The 18,605-nt window shown below is 47.8% G+C and overlaps 1 protein-coding gene across 6 annotated transcripts in view; it reads left to right on the plus strand.

Moving 5' to 3' along the window:
* Nucleotides 1-18,605, plus strand: part of PIK3R1 (phosphoinositide-3-kinase regulatory subunit 1) — an 81,340-nt gene that overhangs the window by 50,979 nt on the left and 11,756 nt on the right. For 5 of the 6 annotated variants that reach the window (XM_077898036.1, XM_077898038.1, XM_077898037.1 and 2 more), the window contains 5 exons: nucleotides 4,087-4,179; nucleotides 4,614-4,688; nucleotides 9,524-9,655; nucleotides 10,479-10,680; nucleotides 10,882-10,961. In XM_077898036.1, the coding sequence (XP_077754162.1) occupies nucleotides 4,087-4,179; nucleotides 4,614-4,688; nucleotides 9,524-9,655; nucleotides 10,479-10,680; nucleotides 10,882-10,961 (582 nt within the window). Of the gene's footprint in view, nucleotides 1-4,086; nucleotides 4,180-4,613; nucleotides 4,689-9,523; nucleotides 9,656-10,478; nucleotides 10,681-10,881; nucleotides 10,962-18,382; nucleotides 18,494-18,605 lie in introns of those variants that run through there. The other variant, XM_077898042.1, reaches the window with a different exon arrangement.

The raw sequence follows: 18,605 nt of genomic DNA on the forward strand, positions 1-18,605 counted from the left end.
GCATCCTGGCTGCAGCAGGCTTCAGAGCCAAAAAGCACTCCTCATTCAGGTATAAAAATTTGTCTGGAAGATGAAACCCAGTAACAATTTATAGATAAACATCGTGAGGGTCACACTGCGTCATTTTGTGTTTTCTTTGATAGTGACCATATATGATCTGTATTTTTTTTTTTTTTAGTTCCATTATGCTTTAGTTTATTGAAATATACGATGTGGTGCTTTATCAGGGACCTTTCAAAGAACGACTTGCCACATTTGGTAGTGCCTGGCAATTGTCATTTCCTGCTGGGATGTCTTAAAACGGCATGTAATGGAAAAGGAAAGACTGACCTTGCGTACTTAATAAAATTAGAGGAATAGTTGATTTTATTTAGGATTGTTGAAATAATTAGTATTTTGCCTTGAGATACTTTTTAGATTTTTGATGTCGATTGATCCTGCAGCCTGAAGTAGAACATGTGAACTTTAAAAGACTTCTTGGGTAGGGCTTCGTGTTCCCTTATGTTTAAATATTTGAAAGGGGAAATGGACTGAATCACAGATTTTGTACTAGGGAATAGGAAATCCCTGAATTGTTATTCAAAAAATAAGGTTATAAAATTTCTCTTTTAAAACTTCCATTGCAAAACCTGAATCAGCTGTAATGATTCAGATGTTTGAATAATAGGTTGTTTTTTTTTTTTTAATAATAGTTTATGTCAACATTAACTCTGTGGGAAATCCACTAGACATGTTACAAGAATCGTACCCGTACCCTCTCTATGTACATCTAGCTTTGTCCTTGAGATTCTGGTGTCTCTTTGAGAAAAGTTCTAGTGTTGCCCTAGGTAGGTACCTGGTGGTTATCACAGTGCTTTTCAAACACTAGATGTGACTATTTTTTTATTTTTTATTTTTAGAGAGAGAGAGAATAGGGTGGGAGGGCACAGAAGGAGGGAGAAAGAGAGAATCCCAAGTAGGCCCCACGCCTGATGGCAGAGCCTGAGGCAGGGCTCGATCTTACGACCCCGAGATCATGACCCAAGCCAAAGTCAAGTTGGACCCTTAACCTCCTGAGCCCTCCCCCCCCCCCCCCCCCCCCAGTTGGACGCTTGGACGCTTCACCGCCTCTTGATGTAACAGTTTTTGAGTGAAACACATGAGATTTTGTAGCTCAGGATACTAAAGGTAAACTACCAATTTTTTTCTCCCAAGGAAACCTAGAAAAGTCTAACGTAAGAAGATTTGACGGTTTTTTTTTCCCTTTTTTCTTCTTCAAGCCAAAGGGAATACATAGAGAAGATGGAAACCCTGTTCTATATAGTAGCTGCCAGCCCAGTTCTAAAACAACTGCTGGGTGCATATTTCAATTGCAATTAGGTGAAATCTTTAATTATCAGTTAATTTAACTTTCAAATTTGCCTGCAGAAATGATGGTGTTGATAAGATTCTGGGAGGAGATAAACCTTTTATTAAGTAATTCCATTTTCAGTTGCCAACTTTAAAGATTTTTTTTTAATTAAAAAAAAAAGGCCTGAGTAAAATTTATGAGGGTGGGGACAGGGGGACGGGGCATGTGTGGCCATGTGGGATTGTGTATTTACTAGTTAATCTTCACCTTTTTGTATCTAGGGCTGTGCTCGCTAAGACCTGTAAGTTTGAGAAGCCTAAAGAGAGACACTACCGTGGATTCCAAACTAGTATTTTCTCCACACCGTTTCTCTAGCCTTGTTTTCCTCTTGCCTATGCTGATAGGACGATGCATATCAGTTTGTTCAGTGCAGAAGGCATTTTGCAGGGAGGACATTTTTGTGAGCTGATAATCTTCTGAGGCCAGAGGAAGTAGTTTATAGTTTATCAGAGGAAATGAAACGGTATATGCTCTTTTCACCTCACAGTGTAGCCTGATTTTACAAGGCTTTTAATGAAAAAGAGTAAATGAAACTTGCGATACATCTGGTATTTTCAGTGCTTTTCAGCTGTGCTCACATTATAACGTCTAGAGATGTGGGGCATGTCATTGCTGGCTTTCTTACTGTGATCGCATGTCCTAAGACATAGTACTAACCCAAACTGCATCACTAGCTCCACGCCTGGGCCTCCTGGTGGTGGTGGGGGGGGGGGGGTGAGGGTGGTGGTCGGACCCGGGAACCTGTCTTCCCAGCAAGTTCTTCAGGTGATCATGGGCTCGGGCAGGTGCGGGAGACACGGAAGAGATGTCACTCCCACTCAGCTCTGCGCCTAGTGACCGTCTAGAAAGTCAGTGGCCCGGCTGTCCCTCCCTTACGAAGTCTGTAATGTGTTCAAGTGATGGTGCCGCTGGAGAGTCACCTGGGAAGCTGCGACAGACTTTTCATGCCCTGAGTTCAGATCTCGATGAGCTCTGTGTCCAGATGCTCTGTCCCCAGGGATGGCTTTATGGTGGGATCTTAGTAGCCCAGAGCCAACTCAGGAATCTTTGGTTTGGTCTTGACAAAAACCTGTCCTTGCTCAGGCCATGGGGCTTTGCTCTCTCATACTGTGGCCGCTAGCACCCGTGGCTGTTTCAGCTGAAAAAAAATGCAGTTCATCAGTTGTGGTGTCTGCAGGTTCAAGCACTCCCAGCCACATGCGGCTAGTTGGCCGGCCACTGCTTTTTTGGATAGCACAGCCAATAACGCATCTCTGTCATCACAGAAGGTTCTACTGGATGATGCGGCTGTGGGATTTTCTTCCCCAAGCTAGCTCTCTTCCGTTTATCCTGGGTATTTGAGCGGCCAGTTGAGTTAGGTGGCCAGATCCCATGTGCCTGTCTCTCCCAGGGTGCACTGCGGTCCAGAAGGCTCTTAGACCACAGGGTTTAGGGTTCGTAAAATGGCGCAAATCATACTTAATTCTCTGAGGTTGACTGCATCAGGAATCTCATCTGTGATGACTCTTAGTATTAGGAAGATGGGCTTCATTAAAGATCTGCTTAACTGTATGAGTCATCATAATCCCACCACTAAGATCTCACTGAAAATTATACTTAACCTTTCTTAAACTATACAAATATAAATTATGTAAGTTTAATTTATAAATGTAATTATATTTATATAAATAAATATAAATTATATGTTGCCTATTTATTCCTAGGTAAGACTGCACAGTGATGAACCTTAAGTGTCAAAAAGTTACGTATTGGTGGCTAATGTAAAGGCTGCACCTGTAGGTATTTTCATGTAGACTGTCCTTTAGGTGTAGTTTGGAGTTTGAGAAAAATGAGGTGAATATATTTAGCTCCCTCTTCTGGTGTATTATGAGATGGATATTTTTACTTCAAGTGGTTTTGTGTATTTTGGGAGCGACGCCGCAGTTATAAATGTGATGTTGAGGGCCGTTGTTAGTGTGCCGTCCAGTTCATTTCTTCTTGTACCACTGCGATTGGTGAAACACGGAGCTGTCGCCTGCAAAAACCAGTCGGTGAAAGCATCACATGTTCTTAAGCTACCGACTGACCAGAATGTCAGCCAACGAAGGCTCAGGTGGCGGGGGTACACGGGCTTGATTTGAACGTTAACGGGGCCAGTGATCATTTGCAAGTGCCCTGCGTCTAAATATTTTAAAGTTATAAATCACGTGAACGGATAGTTCGGTCAAATCTGTCCCATCCTCCTACCAGGGCAGTTACTCCTTCATAGTGAATTTAATCTCGGTTTCTTGGGTCCCACGTTCTGCCCCAGAGGGTGGTGATGTGGGGAGAGTAGCCCACTTCCCCAGCCTCCGGCACATCCGAATTCAGTCCCACCATGAGCCCCACACATCCAGCCTGGGCCCAGGGCCCAGCCCCTGGGAGACCTGCCCTGGGGAGGACGGAGCTGGGGAGGAGGCTTGAGAGGCCAGTCAGGCAAGGAAGTCCTGGATTCCAGCTAAGTGTTCTGAGTGTGTCCCCGGAGAGAGGTGGGCCTGTCCTTGAAACTTGCAGGGAGAGGCCCCACGGGAAGAGGGCCCAGCACCGCGCTCCGTCTTGCTCAGGCCTGAGTTCGCTAGTGTCACAGCTCAACTGTTTTGCGTCTCACTTCTCCTCCCTGTTGCCTGATGCATTCAATCACCCCAATCGAATAACCGTAGGATTCTGTTTGTTTGCAGCCTTGGCCCTTCCGGATCTTGCAGAGCAGTTTGCCCCTCCTGACATCGCTCCGCCTCTGCTGGTGAAGCTCCTGGAAGCCATTGAAAAGAAAGGTAATCAGCGGTCGAGGGGCTCCGTTAATGTGTCATCGAGTCTTATTCCGGGGCTGTCGCAGTTTGCCTCTGTCTGTCGGGTGTCCATTAAATCCGCTACTTGCGAGCCAGACACACAAGCTCTCTGTCACCGCGTAGTGCAGAAATAACCTTGGTCCGATTTCTGACTCCACGGTAACATGTACTTACTGTATGGAAACTATTAAATGCTCCATAATTTAATAAATACAATTAACTTGCTCTTTCATGGCCAGATGGCTTTGCCAAAATCATTGACATGCCAGCTAAGATTAATAGTAGGGGTTCACTTCCAAGAATACTTGGTACACATCTAGAGTAGATATGGGATGGAAACTGGAATGTCTTTCTGGCAGCAGGCTCACAGGTTCTCCAGAGAGCTGTGTTTTGCATGCTCAGTCTGTTTTGTGTCTTAGGTCTGGAATGTTCAACTCTATACAGGACACCGAGCTCCAGCAACCCGGCTGAGTTACGACAGCTCCTTGATTGTGGTGAGTGTCGTGGCGCTAGAAAGACAAATGGGAAACACAGTCCTTACCTTTGGGTGTCCGATAAAGTGCAGAGTTCTAAGTTGGAGGGGCTCAGAAATCACGCACGGTTCCCTCTGCTCTACTAGGGTGACGGGGCAAGCCGGCACTGATCTTCGATGTCCGCGTCCTGGGTCGGGGTTTGTGTGCACGCCTGCCTGCAGGCATGTGGCCTGTCCTCATAGCCAAGAGCCTCTGGGCCCCGCAGGACTTGCAGAAGAGAGAAGAGCCCCCTTTGGGATTTCTCTGGCTCTGCCTACCGACCATCTTTCTCTGACTGTAGTTGGCTACGTCGGATTCATCTGGATCAGCTTAAAAAATATTTATGAGTCCATGTCATTTAACAAATGTCTCTTCTGACCTTTCCCATTTTCCTCTCCTTTGTAACATTTTTTTGCTCTTCCTTTCGTGGTCATTTGCTCTCTTGTGCCGTGTTTATAGGAGGTAACATCACGGGCCTGTTGCATTTGGTGGTGTACTGGTAAACCCAGCTCTCAGGGAGGCAGGGGGACCCTGGTTTGTAGCAATTGGCCACTTCCACGGAGTGAATATGCCCACCTCGGCCAGTCTCAGGCTGCCACTGTGTCATCACTGAACCCCAACATGGAAAGTAATGAGCGCAGGTGGCCCCTAAGAATAGGCCAGCTCCAGCACACCATTGGGTAAATGACACCGATTAATGCACCCAAGTGGTGGCTTCATTATTTGTTCCTTCTCTTTGCCAAACGGAATAAGACCACCCATGTGAATAAATACCCTGGCCATCATGCCAGCAAGTATTATCTTCTGTATTAACTTAACTTGCAGGATCTTTCAGGTTCTTCATTCTCCCCCAGAATTTTTTTTTAGAAAGATAATTTCAAAAAAAAAAAAAAAGAAAAGATAATTTCCCACCTCACATTATTTTAGTTGAATTTGGATGTTGGAAACCGAAAGAACGAAACCAAATTTGGGAAGAGGCTCTTCTTGTAGGAACTATGCTCATGCGAAGAACGTAGTGGATGAAAATGTGAAGTTGAGGCAGCTCATGACAATTTCTAGAAAAGATGTTCTGGGAAAAAAAAAAAAAAGATCCTATCTCTGTCTGTAAATAGTTTCACCTGAATTGCACCACCCAAGTGTTTGAAGTTTGAAAAAAAAAAAAAGAAATGTTTCAAACTTTCATTTTTATTTTGTGCATGGAAACCAGCCTCACACATGTGCAGGGCATGTGCCTTGGTGGCTGGATCTCCTGCCTTAACAGCCGGAGTAGGTCAGTAGGAGCTGACTGACAGAGAATTCTAGGTGGAACACTTGTCCATTACTTCTCACAGCCTCACCAGAGTGGTAAGGAAACAGTGAATTTTGTCCTTAGTTGCAATTGAGATACATGTTTTGGTCAAAAAATTGGTCACAGGAAGTGTGTAGACATCAGAGACCAGTGACACAGGAGTTATTTGAGAAATCGTGGTTAAGCTTTTAAATGTGACTGAATACAAATGATGCACTTCAGCTGTAGAAAACATCTTCGCATCACCTCTGAGATGGAATAACTAACCAAAAATCACGTCAGCAATGTATTTTGACAGTTTTTCTTCGCCATTGGAGATCAAAACCCACCCGGAGAAAACCGGTTTCACCTGGATTCTGTGTGATTCAAGTAGAATTTTGTGAGAAGAAAAAAGGGTAAACATCTAAATTTGGGAGTGGAGACTTTTTATAGCTTGAGGATCTTTCGGTCCATAAAAGTATTGTCATACCTTGGAGGAAGCATAAGTCCTACTTTAGAAAAAAAAAAAAAGAGAAAAGAAGTCATGGCTTTTAACCAACCTTGTAAGTTCGCAGTGTCTGGAAGGGGTAGATGTAGAGGACAACACCCACCTTTACTAGCACCCTACTATTTTGTTTCGTCTCCATATTACCCCTGTGATAGCCGTATTTGTCACTGCTGATGGCAAAGCTGGGACTTGCATCCAAATTGGTCTCATTCCAAAAGTCCTTATTCTTTTTTTTTTTCCATTGTATTGACCTAAAGTGAATTATTTTTTTGTTGTTCTCATTTGAATTTTCTCCTGATTTTATTTTATTTTAATTTTTATTTATTTTATTTATTTATTTATTTATTTTGGTGGCTCTTACCCAGAAGCAGGCATTTTCTTTAAAAGTTCTCATTACAAGAAAGAGAAATTCTGTAGCTCTGGTGGTAGGGGTCAGCTGGACTGACTGGTGATTGTAACATGACCAAAGACCAGATCGTGCTGTTAGGGTCATATACAGGGTTATAGGTCAGCTCTACCTCATTTTTAAGAGGCTTTTCTAAGAGCACACCTGTCCTCTACTCATGCCAGTAGCTTGGTTCCTAAACTGTAACAGTCAGAAATGTCCCCAGACATGGAGAGTGGGGTGTGGGGTGTGGGGCGGGGCACTAGACTTGAAAACTTCCACTGAGAACTTAGGTAGAGGTCAGCCGGGGAGGCACCCCCTGCCTTGGGGAGGAGGGGCGGGGGCTGGAGGGCTTGCTGGTCTACCTGTCTTGAGCTCACTCAGAGTGAGCTGGGACCGAAAGGCGGTGCGGGTCTCGCCCAGCTAACCCAAGTCCTCACTTAACAGACGTCCTTGGCTCTTGGAGGAGCTCACTAGGGAGGCTGTAACGCAGAAAAGGGGGCGTCCAGAACAAGTCAGGAACTCCAAGGAGCTTCAGAAGTTACCTTGGGAGAACTACAAACCAGTGTGCCGCGTCACCAACGCTCGTGGGTTTGTCGCCAAGGGGGCTTATCCCAAGACTTGAAATAAGATGATTTTCTTCGAAGGCGTGAAGCTCTTTGCCACACGCCTCACGCCTTAGAGAAGGGCTGGGGCGAGTCCCATCTCCCTGAGGACCGTGACAGCTCAGTCCTCGAGCATTAGGCCGGGGCCTGCGCGCGGGGCCGCGAGGGAGCCGCCCGGGCCCTGGGGACCCCCGGCTAGTGGAGCGAGCCAGCCCGGCGCCGGCGCAGAGGGGCAGCGGGGGACGGCCTGCGGAACGTTGGGCATCTTCATGGTTTTTACCATCACCAGGCGGTCTTCTCACCGTCTTTACGCTGGAAAAAAAATTAGGTAATATTCCTTGGGCAGCGCGACCTAGTGAGTGAAGCCTCCAGGGCATGAAGGGCCCGGGCTGGGGGCCGTGGCACGTCCCTTGGCGGCGCAGCACAAAGCTCGGCTGCGCAGGCGCAGCGGGGGCGGCGTCACTTCCGACGGGGCCTTGGCGCTCGCGCTCCCCCCGCCCCTCAGTTTAATCATTCTTTTCGCCCAGCTCGTCAATGCACGTCCTCTACCACGCGCACTCTCCTCGGCTTCCCTGGGGTCCTGGGCTCCCTCACGCGGGCCGCCCCCCGGGGTCCCTCCTCAAGGCCCCGTGCCCCAGAGGCCTCCCCCGCCGTGGGGCGCCCGCGGCCCTTCCGGCCCCAGCACCCCTCTTTCTGGGGCCACTGGGCCTTCTCCTACCCGGGCGCAGAGAGCACGGCTCGGGTTGGTGCCGCCCAAGGCGGGACTGTCCGACCCCTTTTCCCGCTGGAGGCTTTCCTGGACGGATGGGCTCATCCTGTCATTTTTCCCCCCAGAGATCTTTATGTATTTATTTGACACCGAAAGTGGAAGCGCAAGCAGGGGAGCAGCCGCTGAGGGAGAGGGAGAAGCAGGCTCCCCGAGCGCACCCAGGCCCTGAGACCATGACCTGAGCCGGAGGCAGACACTGAACCACTGAGCCCCCGGGCGCCCCTTGTCCCCCCTTCTGGGCTCGTTCAGTGCCACAGATGAGATGAGCTGTATCCTCATCAGAAGACCCTGTCAGCTTTAGGGGCCTAAACGTTCTAAGAATGTTAAAAATATTCTTCTGGCTATTTTTGAGATCGAAGGGTAAATCCCACCTATTGTTTGTTCATTCGCTCTGTTGAGCTAAATACCATGAACTCTGAGGTGCAGCATTTAGCAACGCAGAACTTAGGCAATCTCTGGTTTTGCAGCCCCTGCATTCCTGTTGGGGTTTTCCAAAAGCCTTTACTGATTAGCCATCCCTGGACAGAGGCCTTCGCAGGGCACACCCGCCCTCCAGAAGGCCTGGAAATCCTGGGGGGCCACTGGAGGTTGCCAGGGCTGCCATGACCACATGCCACAGCCTGGGGGGCTTCGAACACAAACCTGTCTTCTCACCGTCCTTGAGCCTGGACATCCCAGATCACGGCAACTTTGGTTTCCTGCGAGGCCTCTCTCCTAGGCTCACGATGGCCACCCTCTCACCGCGTCCTCACGAGGCATTCCCTCCGTGCTTCTGTTCCTAGGGTCCCTGCGTGCGTCCACGTTTCCTCTTCTTAGGAGGACACCAGCCAAGTTGGATCAGAGCCCAACCCTAAAGGCCTCATTTTAACTGAACCACCTGTTTCAAGGCCCTTTTCTCGAAATACGTTTATCTTCGGAGACCATAGGAGTTAGGGCCTCACCCTATGACTCGCAGGGGGACACAGTGCAGCTCCTAACGGGGCAATTTTTTTGTTTTTATTGTTGCCCCACAGTCTGGGAACATGCCTCTGGCATCATGGGCAGGAGCCATCACGCTCAATGCTCAGCGCTTGAGGGACAGACTTCCACAAAGAAGAATTGTTCTATTTGCAGTGCCAGGAACAACCGCTGTGAGAAGCACTGCTGATAAATACTCGAGAGTTTTATAGCTGTCCTCGCACTGCTGCCTTTCGTGTGTCACATTTAAGTCAGATGTTCAGAAAAATTGGCCCAACCGATATGTACGACATCTGAAATGCCTTTTTTAAATGTTTCTGTCGCAGATGCCGCCTCCACGGACTTGGAGATGATCGATGTGCAAGTCTTGGGAGACGCTTTCAAACGCTATCTTATGGACTTACCAAATCCTGTCATTCCAGTAGCCGTTTACAATGAGATGATTTATTTAGCCCAAGGTTTGTCTTCTGTTCTGAGAACCTCAAAGAGCATGTATTGGGATGCGGGGGTGCCTGTAAACTCTAGTAAATCCTGCATATGAAGAGTCACGTTCTAGGAGATCTTAGTGGGAACGGGCCCCCTCCTGGCACCCTCCCTCCCCAGTAGCGCCGGTTCGCCCCCTTACCAGGGCATCCGGAACAAGACCCAGGTCCTCGTTGGCCGAGGAGGACTCTCCACGGGTTGAGATGGCTAATTGTTGACCTTTTATCAGCATTAACAGAGTTCACTACGTCACTGAAGGCCACTGTGTTCCAAGTGCCATCTTTGGATTCAGGGGAACCAGGGACCCGGACCCATGGGCCGGGGTGGTTCTCCTCATTTTCCTCGAGTGGCCATTACAAGATGTGTTGAGGGAAGAGGACTCTCAGGCTTAGGAGCTTATTGCTCAGTTAAATGCTTTGGGGACAGGAAACTGTGGTTCGTAACCTTCAAAGTTAGAACGAGTGATGCTTATCTGATGCTCCTCCAAATCAGCCAATCACACTCGAAGCTGCTCAATAGAGGGCAGATCTCAGCCAGCACACCCTGATCCTCTTGCGGTTTTTTTTAACACCCAAGAGTTTCTTGCATTTCCATTTGACTTGAGATTTCTCCTTGCTCACAATGCCTTTTCTAATGAGAAGAGCAAATGTACTGTCCATTGCATCTGATGACTTGATTTAAAAGGGCTCGTTCTTCAGCTAGAAGAACAGAAATGTTCTGGGTGTTTGGTCACTGACATCTAGGAACAATCTCATCTTCCTTTTTTCTTTTCTTTCTTTTTTTAAAAAAACTCTGTAGAAGTGCAAAGCTCTGAAGAATATATCCAGCTGTTGAAGAAGCTCATTAGGGCACCTACCATACCTCATCAGTATTGGCTTACGCTTCAGTATTTGCTCAAACATTTCTTCAAGCTCTCGCAAACCTCCAGCAAGAATCTTCTGAGTGCAAGAGTACTCTCTGAACTCTTCAGCCCTCTGCTTTTCCGATTCCCAGCAGCCAGGTAAGGTAAAAGGAGAGGAGCATTGCATTTTTGGGTGATCCAAACCTGATGGGTCATTAAACTTATTCTAAGGACACTCGCTCACAGATGCATGTGCACCTTTATGCCCGACAGACACACTGACTTGAGTGTGTATAAGTGAATGTGAGTTTGTTGTTTAGGAGAAAGGTTTCTAATAAAACTCTTCTCTCCTTTCTGTAGCTCTGAGAATACTGAACACCTCATAAAAGTTATAGAAATCTTAATCTCAACGGAGTGGAATGAACGACAGCCTGCACCAGGTAATGCCTTCTGAACTGTTAAAATTCTCGTGGTTCTTTTTTTTTTCCTTTAGAATGGTAGCTTTAGACCTTCTCTGAAGTAACATGAGTTTCTTCTTAGACTCGAGATCCATAAGGTGTTGCCTTGCGATTTACAGAAAAGGGGGGCTGAGTGGTAGTATATACGGTCAACAGCACCTGCATTTCAGTATCCGTGGGTTTTAGGTGATCTTAGTTTTAGGTGAGAGTTGTTGGGAGACCTCGCCCTGTCCCTCAGTTTTGATGCTTCCAGTTGTTGCATGAATTATGGAGCTCATTTTAGTTGTTGACGTTCTTGTTTTTCTTTCTAATACTTATAAAGTAGGGGATTTATAATTACTATATAATCTGAAGTATTTTGGAATGTGTTTTTTGGAAGCAGGTATGCTGAGAAATGTCTGTCAAAATAAACATTTTCAATAATGCAAGCAGTATGAGACTGGGGTGTTCGCTGCAGCAAGTTGGAGCAGGCCAGACACTTCTTTGAAAGCACCTTGGCATTCAGTTAGCCATTTAACAAAGCAGGAAATGTAGACCATGTTAGCAGTGGGTTTAATTTAAACTGACGTATTTTTTCTTCTACTGTGGAAAGTCTCAACAAACCCCACTCTGCTGTATACTTGTTAAAAGTTAGCCACCAGAAGCTGGTCATTGAGAAGAATGATCAGGGCCCAGTAAGTGAAGTTCAAGTTTCAGAACCAGTAGAGAATGTGACTTGTGGTCTTAATTTATGCCTAGAATTAAAGTAAAACATCATGAATTCACTCTTTATTATAGGTAACTCATGCAAACTACCCAGCTTCTCCCTGTATAAATGGGCATGGGGACCCACGGATGCGCGTGCGGCCACGGGGAATTAAGTCATGCCTTTGTAGGTGCCTCACAGCCTGGCGTGGGGGTTTGCAGCCCGATGGGGCAGACCGAGAGGGACGGGCCTTGGGCTTAGAACCCACCTGTGTGCACGGCAGGATGGGATAGGTATTTGGAAGGGCTCCTGCGGCCGGGCCCAGAATATGGTATCTGGAGGTAAGAGAGGCTGCAGAAACAGTACGTGAGGGCACGTGTGGTATGTACCAGATGTTCCAGGTCCCAGCCAGCAGCATGTTCAGGGGGGCTACTCTGAACTGTAGGAGAATGGCAGCAGACACATCGGTCACCAGTGGCCTAGGGCTTTAGTCCAGGGGTGGCCAAAAGGTTTCATCTCACGCGACTCCTCGTTAATAGATTTGGGAACTCTGTGTTGGGGTTCAGAGGCTGCCTTTGGGCTCAATAGGAGAGATTCAGTGGTAGGTCACAAGTACCCTGTGCTGAGGGGACAGGGGGCGGGTGTGAAACATGACAGCTTTCGTGACTGCCCCTCTCCTTCAGCCCAGCCCAAACACCTGGATGGGGAAAGAGGCTGAGTAACAACAAAACAGGACCGTGGGCCAGAGGGCAGAGCCCTGCCTTCCACTTCCTTGTGGTGCGTGCGTTCTGTCTCAGGGACCAGGGACAGCTGAGCCCTGCTTGCAGTGAAGCGCTGAGGGTGGTCCCGGTCTCCTCAGACCCCCCACCCTTCAGGAGATGGGGACACATGGAAGTTTAAAAGCCAGCCTGAGTTTGGTAGATACCCACCAGTGGGAATCCGTGTTGGAGTTTAATCAGTCTGACTGGTGAAAACTGGTTAAACGTCCTCATCAGTTTCACTCTAATTCCACCAAAAAAACAATATCAAAAAACTTTATTTTTTTATTTATTTTTTTTACATTTATCCATTTTCGCTATGGACACTTAAGACTGCCTGCTAGGTCACAGACCCTGCTGCATTCCTCTGCCAAGAAACCGGTGTGCCAGTTTCCAAGGTGGGTTAGTCCCCCGTTGGCCGGGGTGAGTGGTAAACAACGCACTGAATGTTTACTGCTCCCCGTTTATGCAGCCTCTTCAGGAAAATTGCATCTGAGTAATCTCAAAACCCCAGGTTGAGCCATTTTTCCCTTTGTGCGGCATCTCTTAGCTATTCTGAAGAATGTATAGGCTCTTTGGGAGCCAAGAGATACTTCAGGGTATGTCTGACTTGTGGGAAAGGATGGAGGCCCTCGTCCTGAACACCTTTGTATTCAGGAACAGATTCACAAAAGTGATCGGCAGGACACGCCCTTGGGTAGAGAGATGATTCCTTAGGCCTGGTAGGAATCTGACATCTTCCTAGACTCCTCCGTCATTGCCCAGCATGTGCTGTTCCCAGAGCATCTCCAGTGGACGCTCACCCATCCTTCATTGGCAGCAACTTTTTGTCATGAATAGAAACGAGTACTTGCATGATTTGGGGGAAAGAGAGGGAAGCAAGGCTATTACGGGATAGACGGACATCTTTGGTAGCTTTTAACCTGCTAGAACTATGAAATGATAGGCAAACCTGACGATGTTTGAGGCGATGTGTCAATGCATTTACGTGAGACCATTAGCACACAGAATCTTAAGTATTAGGTGGTAGGAGGGTGTCTAACTATGAAGAGAATTGTAGAGATGTGGTGGGTGACACAAAGGATGATTGAGTAGATGGAAAAGGCTCGGAGGGAAAAAAATGGGACTTGAAATGGGCTTTGAGGAATTGGTACAGTTTGAAGAGGGGGAGAGGAAACAATATTTCACTTCAAGGAGTTCCAAAGGCTTAGTAAGAATACATTGCAGAGTACAAAAAGGATGGCTTGCTACACTAGATGTTAAGGAGTAAATGTTTTAAATGAAGAGTATCATAAAAGGCATCATTTTTGAGTTGAAAGCTTTGTCCCGCTCTTCCTTTGCTCCTAAGGAGACGGAAGCGCCCCCAGAAGTTGAGAGCATCCCTTGGTGCTGACCAAGCAGTGTGAGCCAGAAACGGGTCACCTGTGCTGCAGCTGCTGCCTGGGGTTTGGGGGGGAACCTTCATGAGCAGTGGGGCTGCATGTCATGTCCGTTCCAAAGTCCTCTGAAGTTTCCGGTACAAGCCACATGCGGTGAAGAACCCCAGGGCAGTTTTTACAGAATCACCCCACAGAGTCTCCAGTCAATCTGGGTTTGAATCAGCTCTTGCTACTTATTTATTTGCTGAGTTCCTAGCAAGTAACTCAGCCTTTCCAAACTGTGTTCTAATCTGGGAAATAGAAATAATGCCTCTCCCCGGGATGGGTGTGAGATTTGAAGGAGGTGATAAGTACTGCACCTCAGGACCCACAGCCCGTCTCTACCATCGCTCAACTCTGGGTTTTGACCCACCTTCCAGAGGGGACCCCCTTCTGCAGCTCCCAGCACCTCGCTGCCGTCAAGCCCTTCTCGCCCCTGAGCCCATGCTGCCAGCCAGCCAGCCAGCCCAGCTGGGCCTCTAGGCGCCTGTGCGGGTTTCCCTGCTAATCTGCAAAAGACACACTCACTGAGCAGGTGCTGCTCCGTGGGTGCATTGCCTGGCGGGAGCAAGGTTCCTTACTGAGTATCATGCCCTTTCCCCTGTGTGTGGCCTGGTGGGTGGAGGCACCTGGGTTTCAGTAGCAGCTCCCCCGGCCACGTGGTTCTGTGCAGTGCACAGAATGCACAACCACACAGAGCAGCGCATAGCAGTGCCGTCGACTTCATCTCACAGGTAGGTCGTGTCCCTGCCCGAGGTAACAGTGATCATGCCATTCAGTAGGTTTATGCCCATAAGACCTGGTCCTCTTAAACTTAGCTTATTCTCTAGTTTTTCCTGTTATTTTCTGCTCAGCTGCGTCGTTCCTCAAGGACACAGGCTGCTTCTCCCATTGAGCTCCTCCTAGCAGTGAGCGAAAGCAAAAGATAACAATCATCCAAATGAATTTTTGAAATTTCTTTGACAAACTAACCAACTTTCAAAGAACTTTGGCACACCCACTCATTTAAAGCATCAGCAACCCATGAAGCAAGCATCTTCCCTCTGTGGAGGGAAACTAACGTTTGAAAGGTTAAACACAGAGTCACGAGGTTCTCAGAACTTGGATAGGTCTGCTGTTCCCTTTGTTACAGAAAGTCTTAAAAATACCGAAAGCTGAACAGCAGGTTTTCTTGAATCATTAGGTGTTCTGTTTACCCTACTGATACTCAGGTAGCTAAAGCAGATTTCTATAGGGCAGCTAAGGTAAAAACAGGACCATTTAACACAGGCTGGCTCTGAATGAAACCCATTCTAAGTGTATTTACATATTTCAGATTTCATGGATATATTCAGAAATATTAATGCAGCATAATTGAAGTCTAATATTGCACCCTCAAGCCCAGAGTGGAAAATAAATGACTCTTTCTCCCTCCTGCCCTTCTACACCTGTCAGAGTTAATGTTTAACCACTGGCGCATTGCAAAACATTCATCCTGAAGAGCCCGATTCATAAATCTTGTTTTAAATGCTCTGGGCTTGGTTTTCAACCAGGACTAAAGCAAGCACTAAGGTAGAGGGAAATGACTTTCAAAGAGTTTTACTTTTCTCTGATTTATTTTTTATTGGGTTTAAAATGTGGTCTGACATTAGAGGGTTGTTTCAAAGGTGAGAAATGAAACCTTGAAAAAAATGCATATATTTAGATGGATAGGAATAAACAAAGAGGCAGGCCACACTGGGTTATAACGAAAAATAGGAAGTTTTATTGGTGCTCTGATAAAGAAATGTATTTCAGGCTGCATATATATTGATGGGGTATCGGTCAGCTTTTGTTCTCACGGCACAGTCTTCACCTCCAAGGAGGACAGCATCTGAGAGGGAAGGCAGTGCTTCATTCTGCTAAGCAACGGTCACACCTTTTCACATAGTTTGTAGAATGTATCCTATGGAAATCTGGGTTTACTTATAAATTCAAGTGAACCTTTTCCTTCGTGCAGTGTCAGAGCACTGGATGTAGACTAAAGAATTTGCATCATACTGAAAGGCCCTCTGTCCTAATTTGTCTTAAGTTAAAATTATGAAGGGAGGCATTCATTTAACCCTTGAAAATTTTGGTTATTTTTTTTTTCTTTTCACTGCAGTTTTTTTTTTTTTTTTTTTTTTTAAAAGCTGTGTGGTATGAAAGCTGGTTGGGGGAACACTCACTATCTGAAGTCGATTTGCACAGTGTGAGAGTGTTAGTCTGTACCTTTCGAACATATTTGCACAATTTAAGGATATTCTCTGCCTTGATCACACCTCCTGAGAAACAGAATGTGGCTTGTTTTCACCCCTGATATTGAGCTTTACAGAACTTTGAGGAAAGGACACGTAGTAAGACGTACCGTTTCGAAGAATCCAGAGGTGAAGTTAGTTTTCAAGTATGTAAGTTCTCCAGTGTGGCTGAGTGTTTGAGTCTCAGATACATGCTGAAATTAAAAGACAGCTTTTTTTTTTCTTTTTTTTTTTGAAAAGCATTTCCTACATGGGCATGACATCTGTACTTTTGATGTATTAGTTATTTGAAATGAATCCTAGGTTTTAATTTGTGTGACATTTTGGGCATAGGGGGAAAAGCCATGAGCCACGCAGGAGGTTGAGCATTTTCTCCCAAGGAGAAGGTACTGATTCTGTTCTACCAGCAGAGGGCTCCCTTTTTAAGCTAATGAAGAAGCGTGGCCACTTGCCCATCACTTTTCAAAGCCTAAAACTGAATGGGCAAAGGACTCCGCTCACACTTTCCGTGATATTCTAGAACCTCTATGGTAGAGGATCATACGTATTGTGAAAACCTTGCAGCAAAGTTTTCTAATCTGTTTTAAGACTTGCTTTCTCTAAGTTGAGGTTGTACTGCTTTCCAGTGGACAGTTTTGCTTCTGGGATGGAAAACACTCTAGAAAATGGGATCATCTTGGAAGGTTTGGACATGAAACATCATGTAAGTTCAGACAGGTGTGCTTTAGAGACAGATGTTTCCTTGGTTTCTGGCTTTAGAAAGACAGTTTTTAAAAGCAGGGCTGGAATCTACAGCTGAGGGTGCAAGGGTGTTTTCAGAACGGACCGAACATCTCTGTGATCAGCAGGCAGGAGCTGGAAGATTCACCTAGAGACTCTTCCTTTCCATCAGGAAGTAGGTTTTACGTGCTCTTTCGGTGGCACCAAAGGAAAGTTTGTAAGTCCACTTTTATTGTGAGGTCGGTGCAGGTAACCCTCAAGCTGGGCCAGCCCGTGTGTGGTTGATGTTAACACCTAGCTCTTCCTTGAGCTCTGCATGGGACCATGGGTCACCCTCCTAGGCAGAGTCCGAGGGTAAATAAGATAGAACCATGTTCCTTTATGGGGAATTAGAAGGTAGTTAAAAAAAAAAAAATACAAGTAAGCTAAAAATAGCAAACAGAAGAAGTTTTGTTCTAGGTGTGAAATTTTTACATGTGGCCTAAGAGTAATTAACTTCGGTTTCACTTGTTAATGTTAACTTTCTCTGGCAGAAGGAAGTGAAGACCTGGGCCAGTGGGTGGAGAAAAAGGGAGTTTAGGACCAGACACCTGAAGGCTGGTGGTGGTGGTTCTTGCCTTGATCTCTTACAAACCACTGCACATCAGGACTATGTGTGTGTGTGTGTGTGTGTGTGTATGTGTAGCCAGAGGGATTTGCTTGAAGTGCTCTTTAGATTACTTTCTGGTTTTAGCGTGAGCGATTCTGTGATTTTACATTGTGATGGTTCTGGAGATATTAGGAAAGCTGTCCATCTTAGGCTGATGGGAGTGAACATTGGCGTAGCTCAAACTTTGGTCCGGTGCCTGGCAAGTTTCTCAGGGGGCAGAGGTGCCCTGGGAAGGCCTCCCGTCCTTCTGGGCTCTCTTCCTTTGCGGCGGGCAGCAGTCACGTGGGCGCCGGGCAGACACACCTTTTCATTATCAAGACAGCCCTGTGGCCAATTAAATGTGAGTTGCCCTCGGGCCCATACGGCGGCTGCAGCGTGGGCTCCTGCCGAGCCTTCCCGGGATCCCCCCCCCCCCCGCCCCCGCCCCCGCCCCCGCCCCGGGCCGCGCGCCCCCGGGGGGCAGTCCCGGGCCACCTGCGGGGCTGCGTGTGTGAGCGCGTGGGAGGCGCGGAGTTCTGGGCCGTTCGGGAGGTTCAGGCCTTTACAAGCAGGGCTTTGATTCTATTTTTGCTGAACTAGCTCCGCCGCTTCCTGTGTCTGGCCGCGCAGCGCCTGCTCCTCGGGGCCGCAGCCGGGCAGGGAGCGCGTGTCCGGGCTCCTCCGTTAGGGCCACTTGTTAGCCCGTGACAACTTTGACTTTGCCTCGGGCTCCCCCCCCCCCCCCCCCGAAATCCCGAGCTCAGCAAATATTTGAACCTGCCCGGGTTAATGATGAAGCCGTGATCGTTATCTGCGAGCCGTGCGCCGGCCCCTCTCCCTCCGCCGCGCAGCGTCCCTGCAGCGAGCGCGGTCCCGGTGCCGGGTCCCCAGCCCGCCCCGCCCGCTCCGGGTCCCAGCCCGCGCCCCCGCCGCCCCCGCCGCCCACGGAGCGCCCCGAGCCGGCCTCGGGAGCGGGGAGCCGCGGGGGGAGCGAGGCTGCTGCCGGCGCCGGCCCCGCCGCGGGAACTGCAGACATGCACAACCTGCAAAGTAAGTTGCCCGGAGCCCCCCCCGCCCCCCCTCCCCGCTCCGTGCACGCGCGCAGCCGACCTCGCGGGTGTGCGTGAGCCGGAGTCCCATCAGGTGCCGCCTGCGGAGGGCA

The sequence above is a fragment of the Canis aureus genome, chromosome 5 (genome assembly GCF_053574225.1).
Source record: "Canis aureus isolate CA01 chromosome 5, VMU_Caureus_v.1.0, whole genome shotgun sequence".
Taxonomy (NCBI): Eukaryota; Metazoa; Chordata; class Mammalia; order Carnivora; family Canidae; genus Canis; species Canis aureus.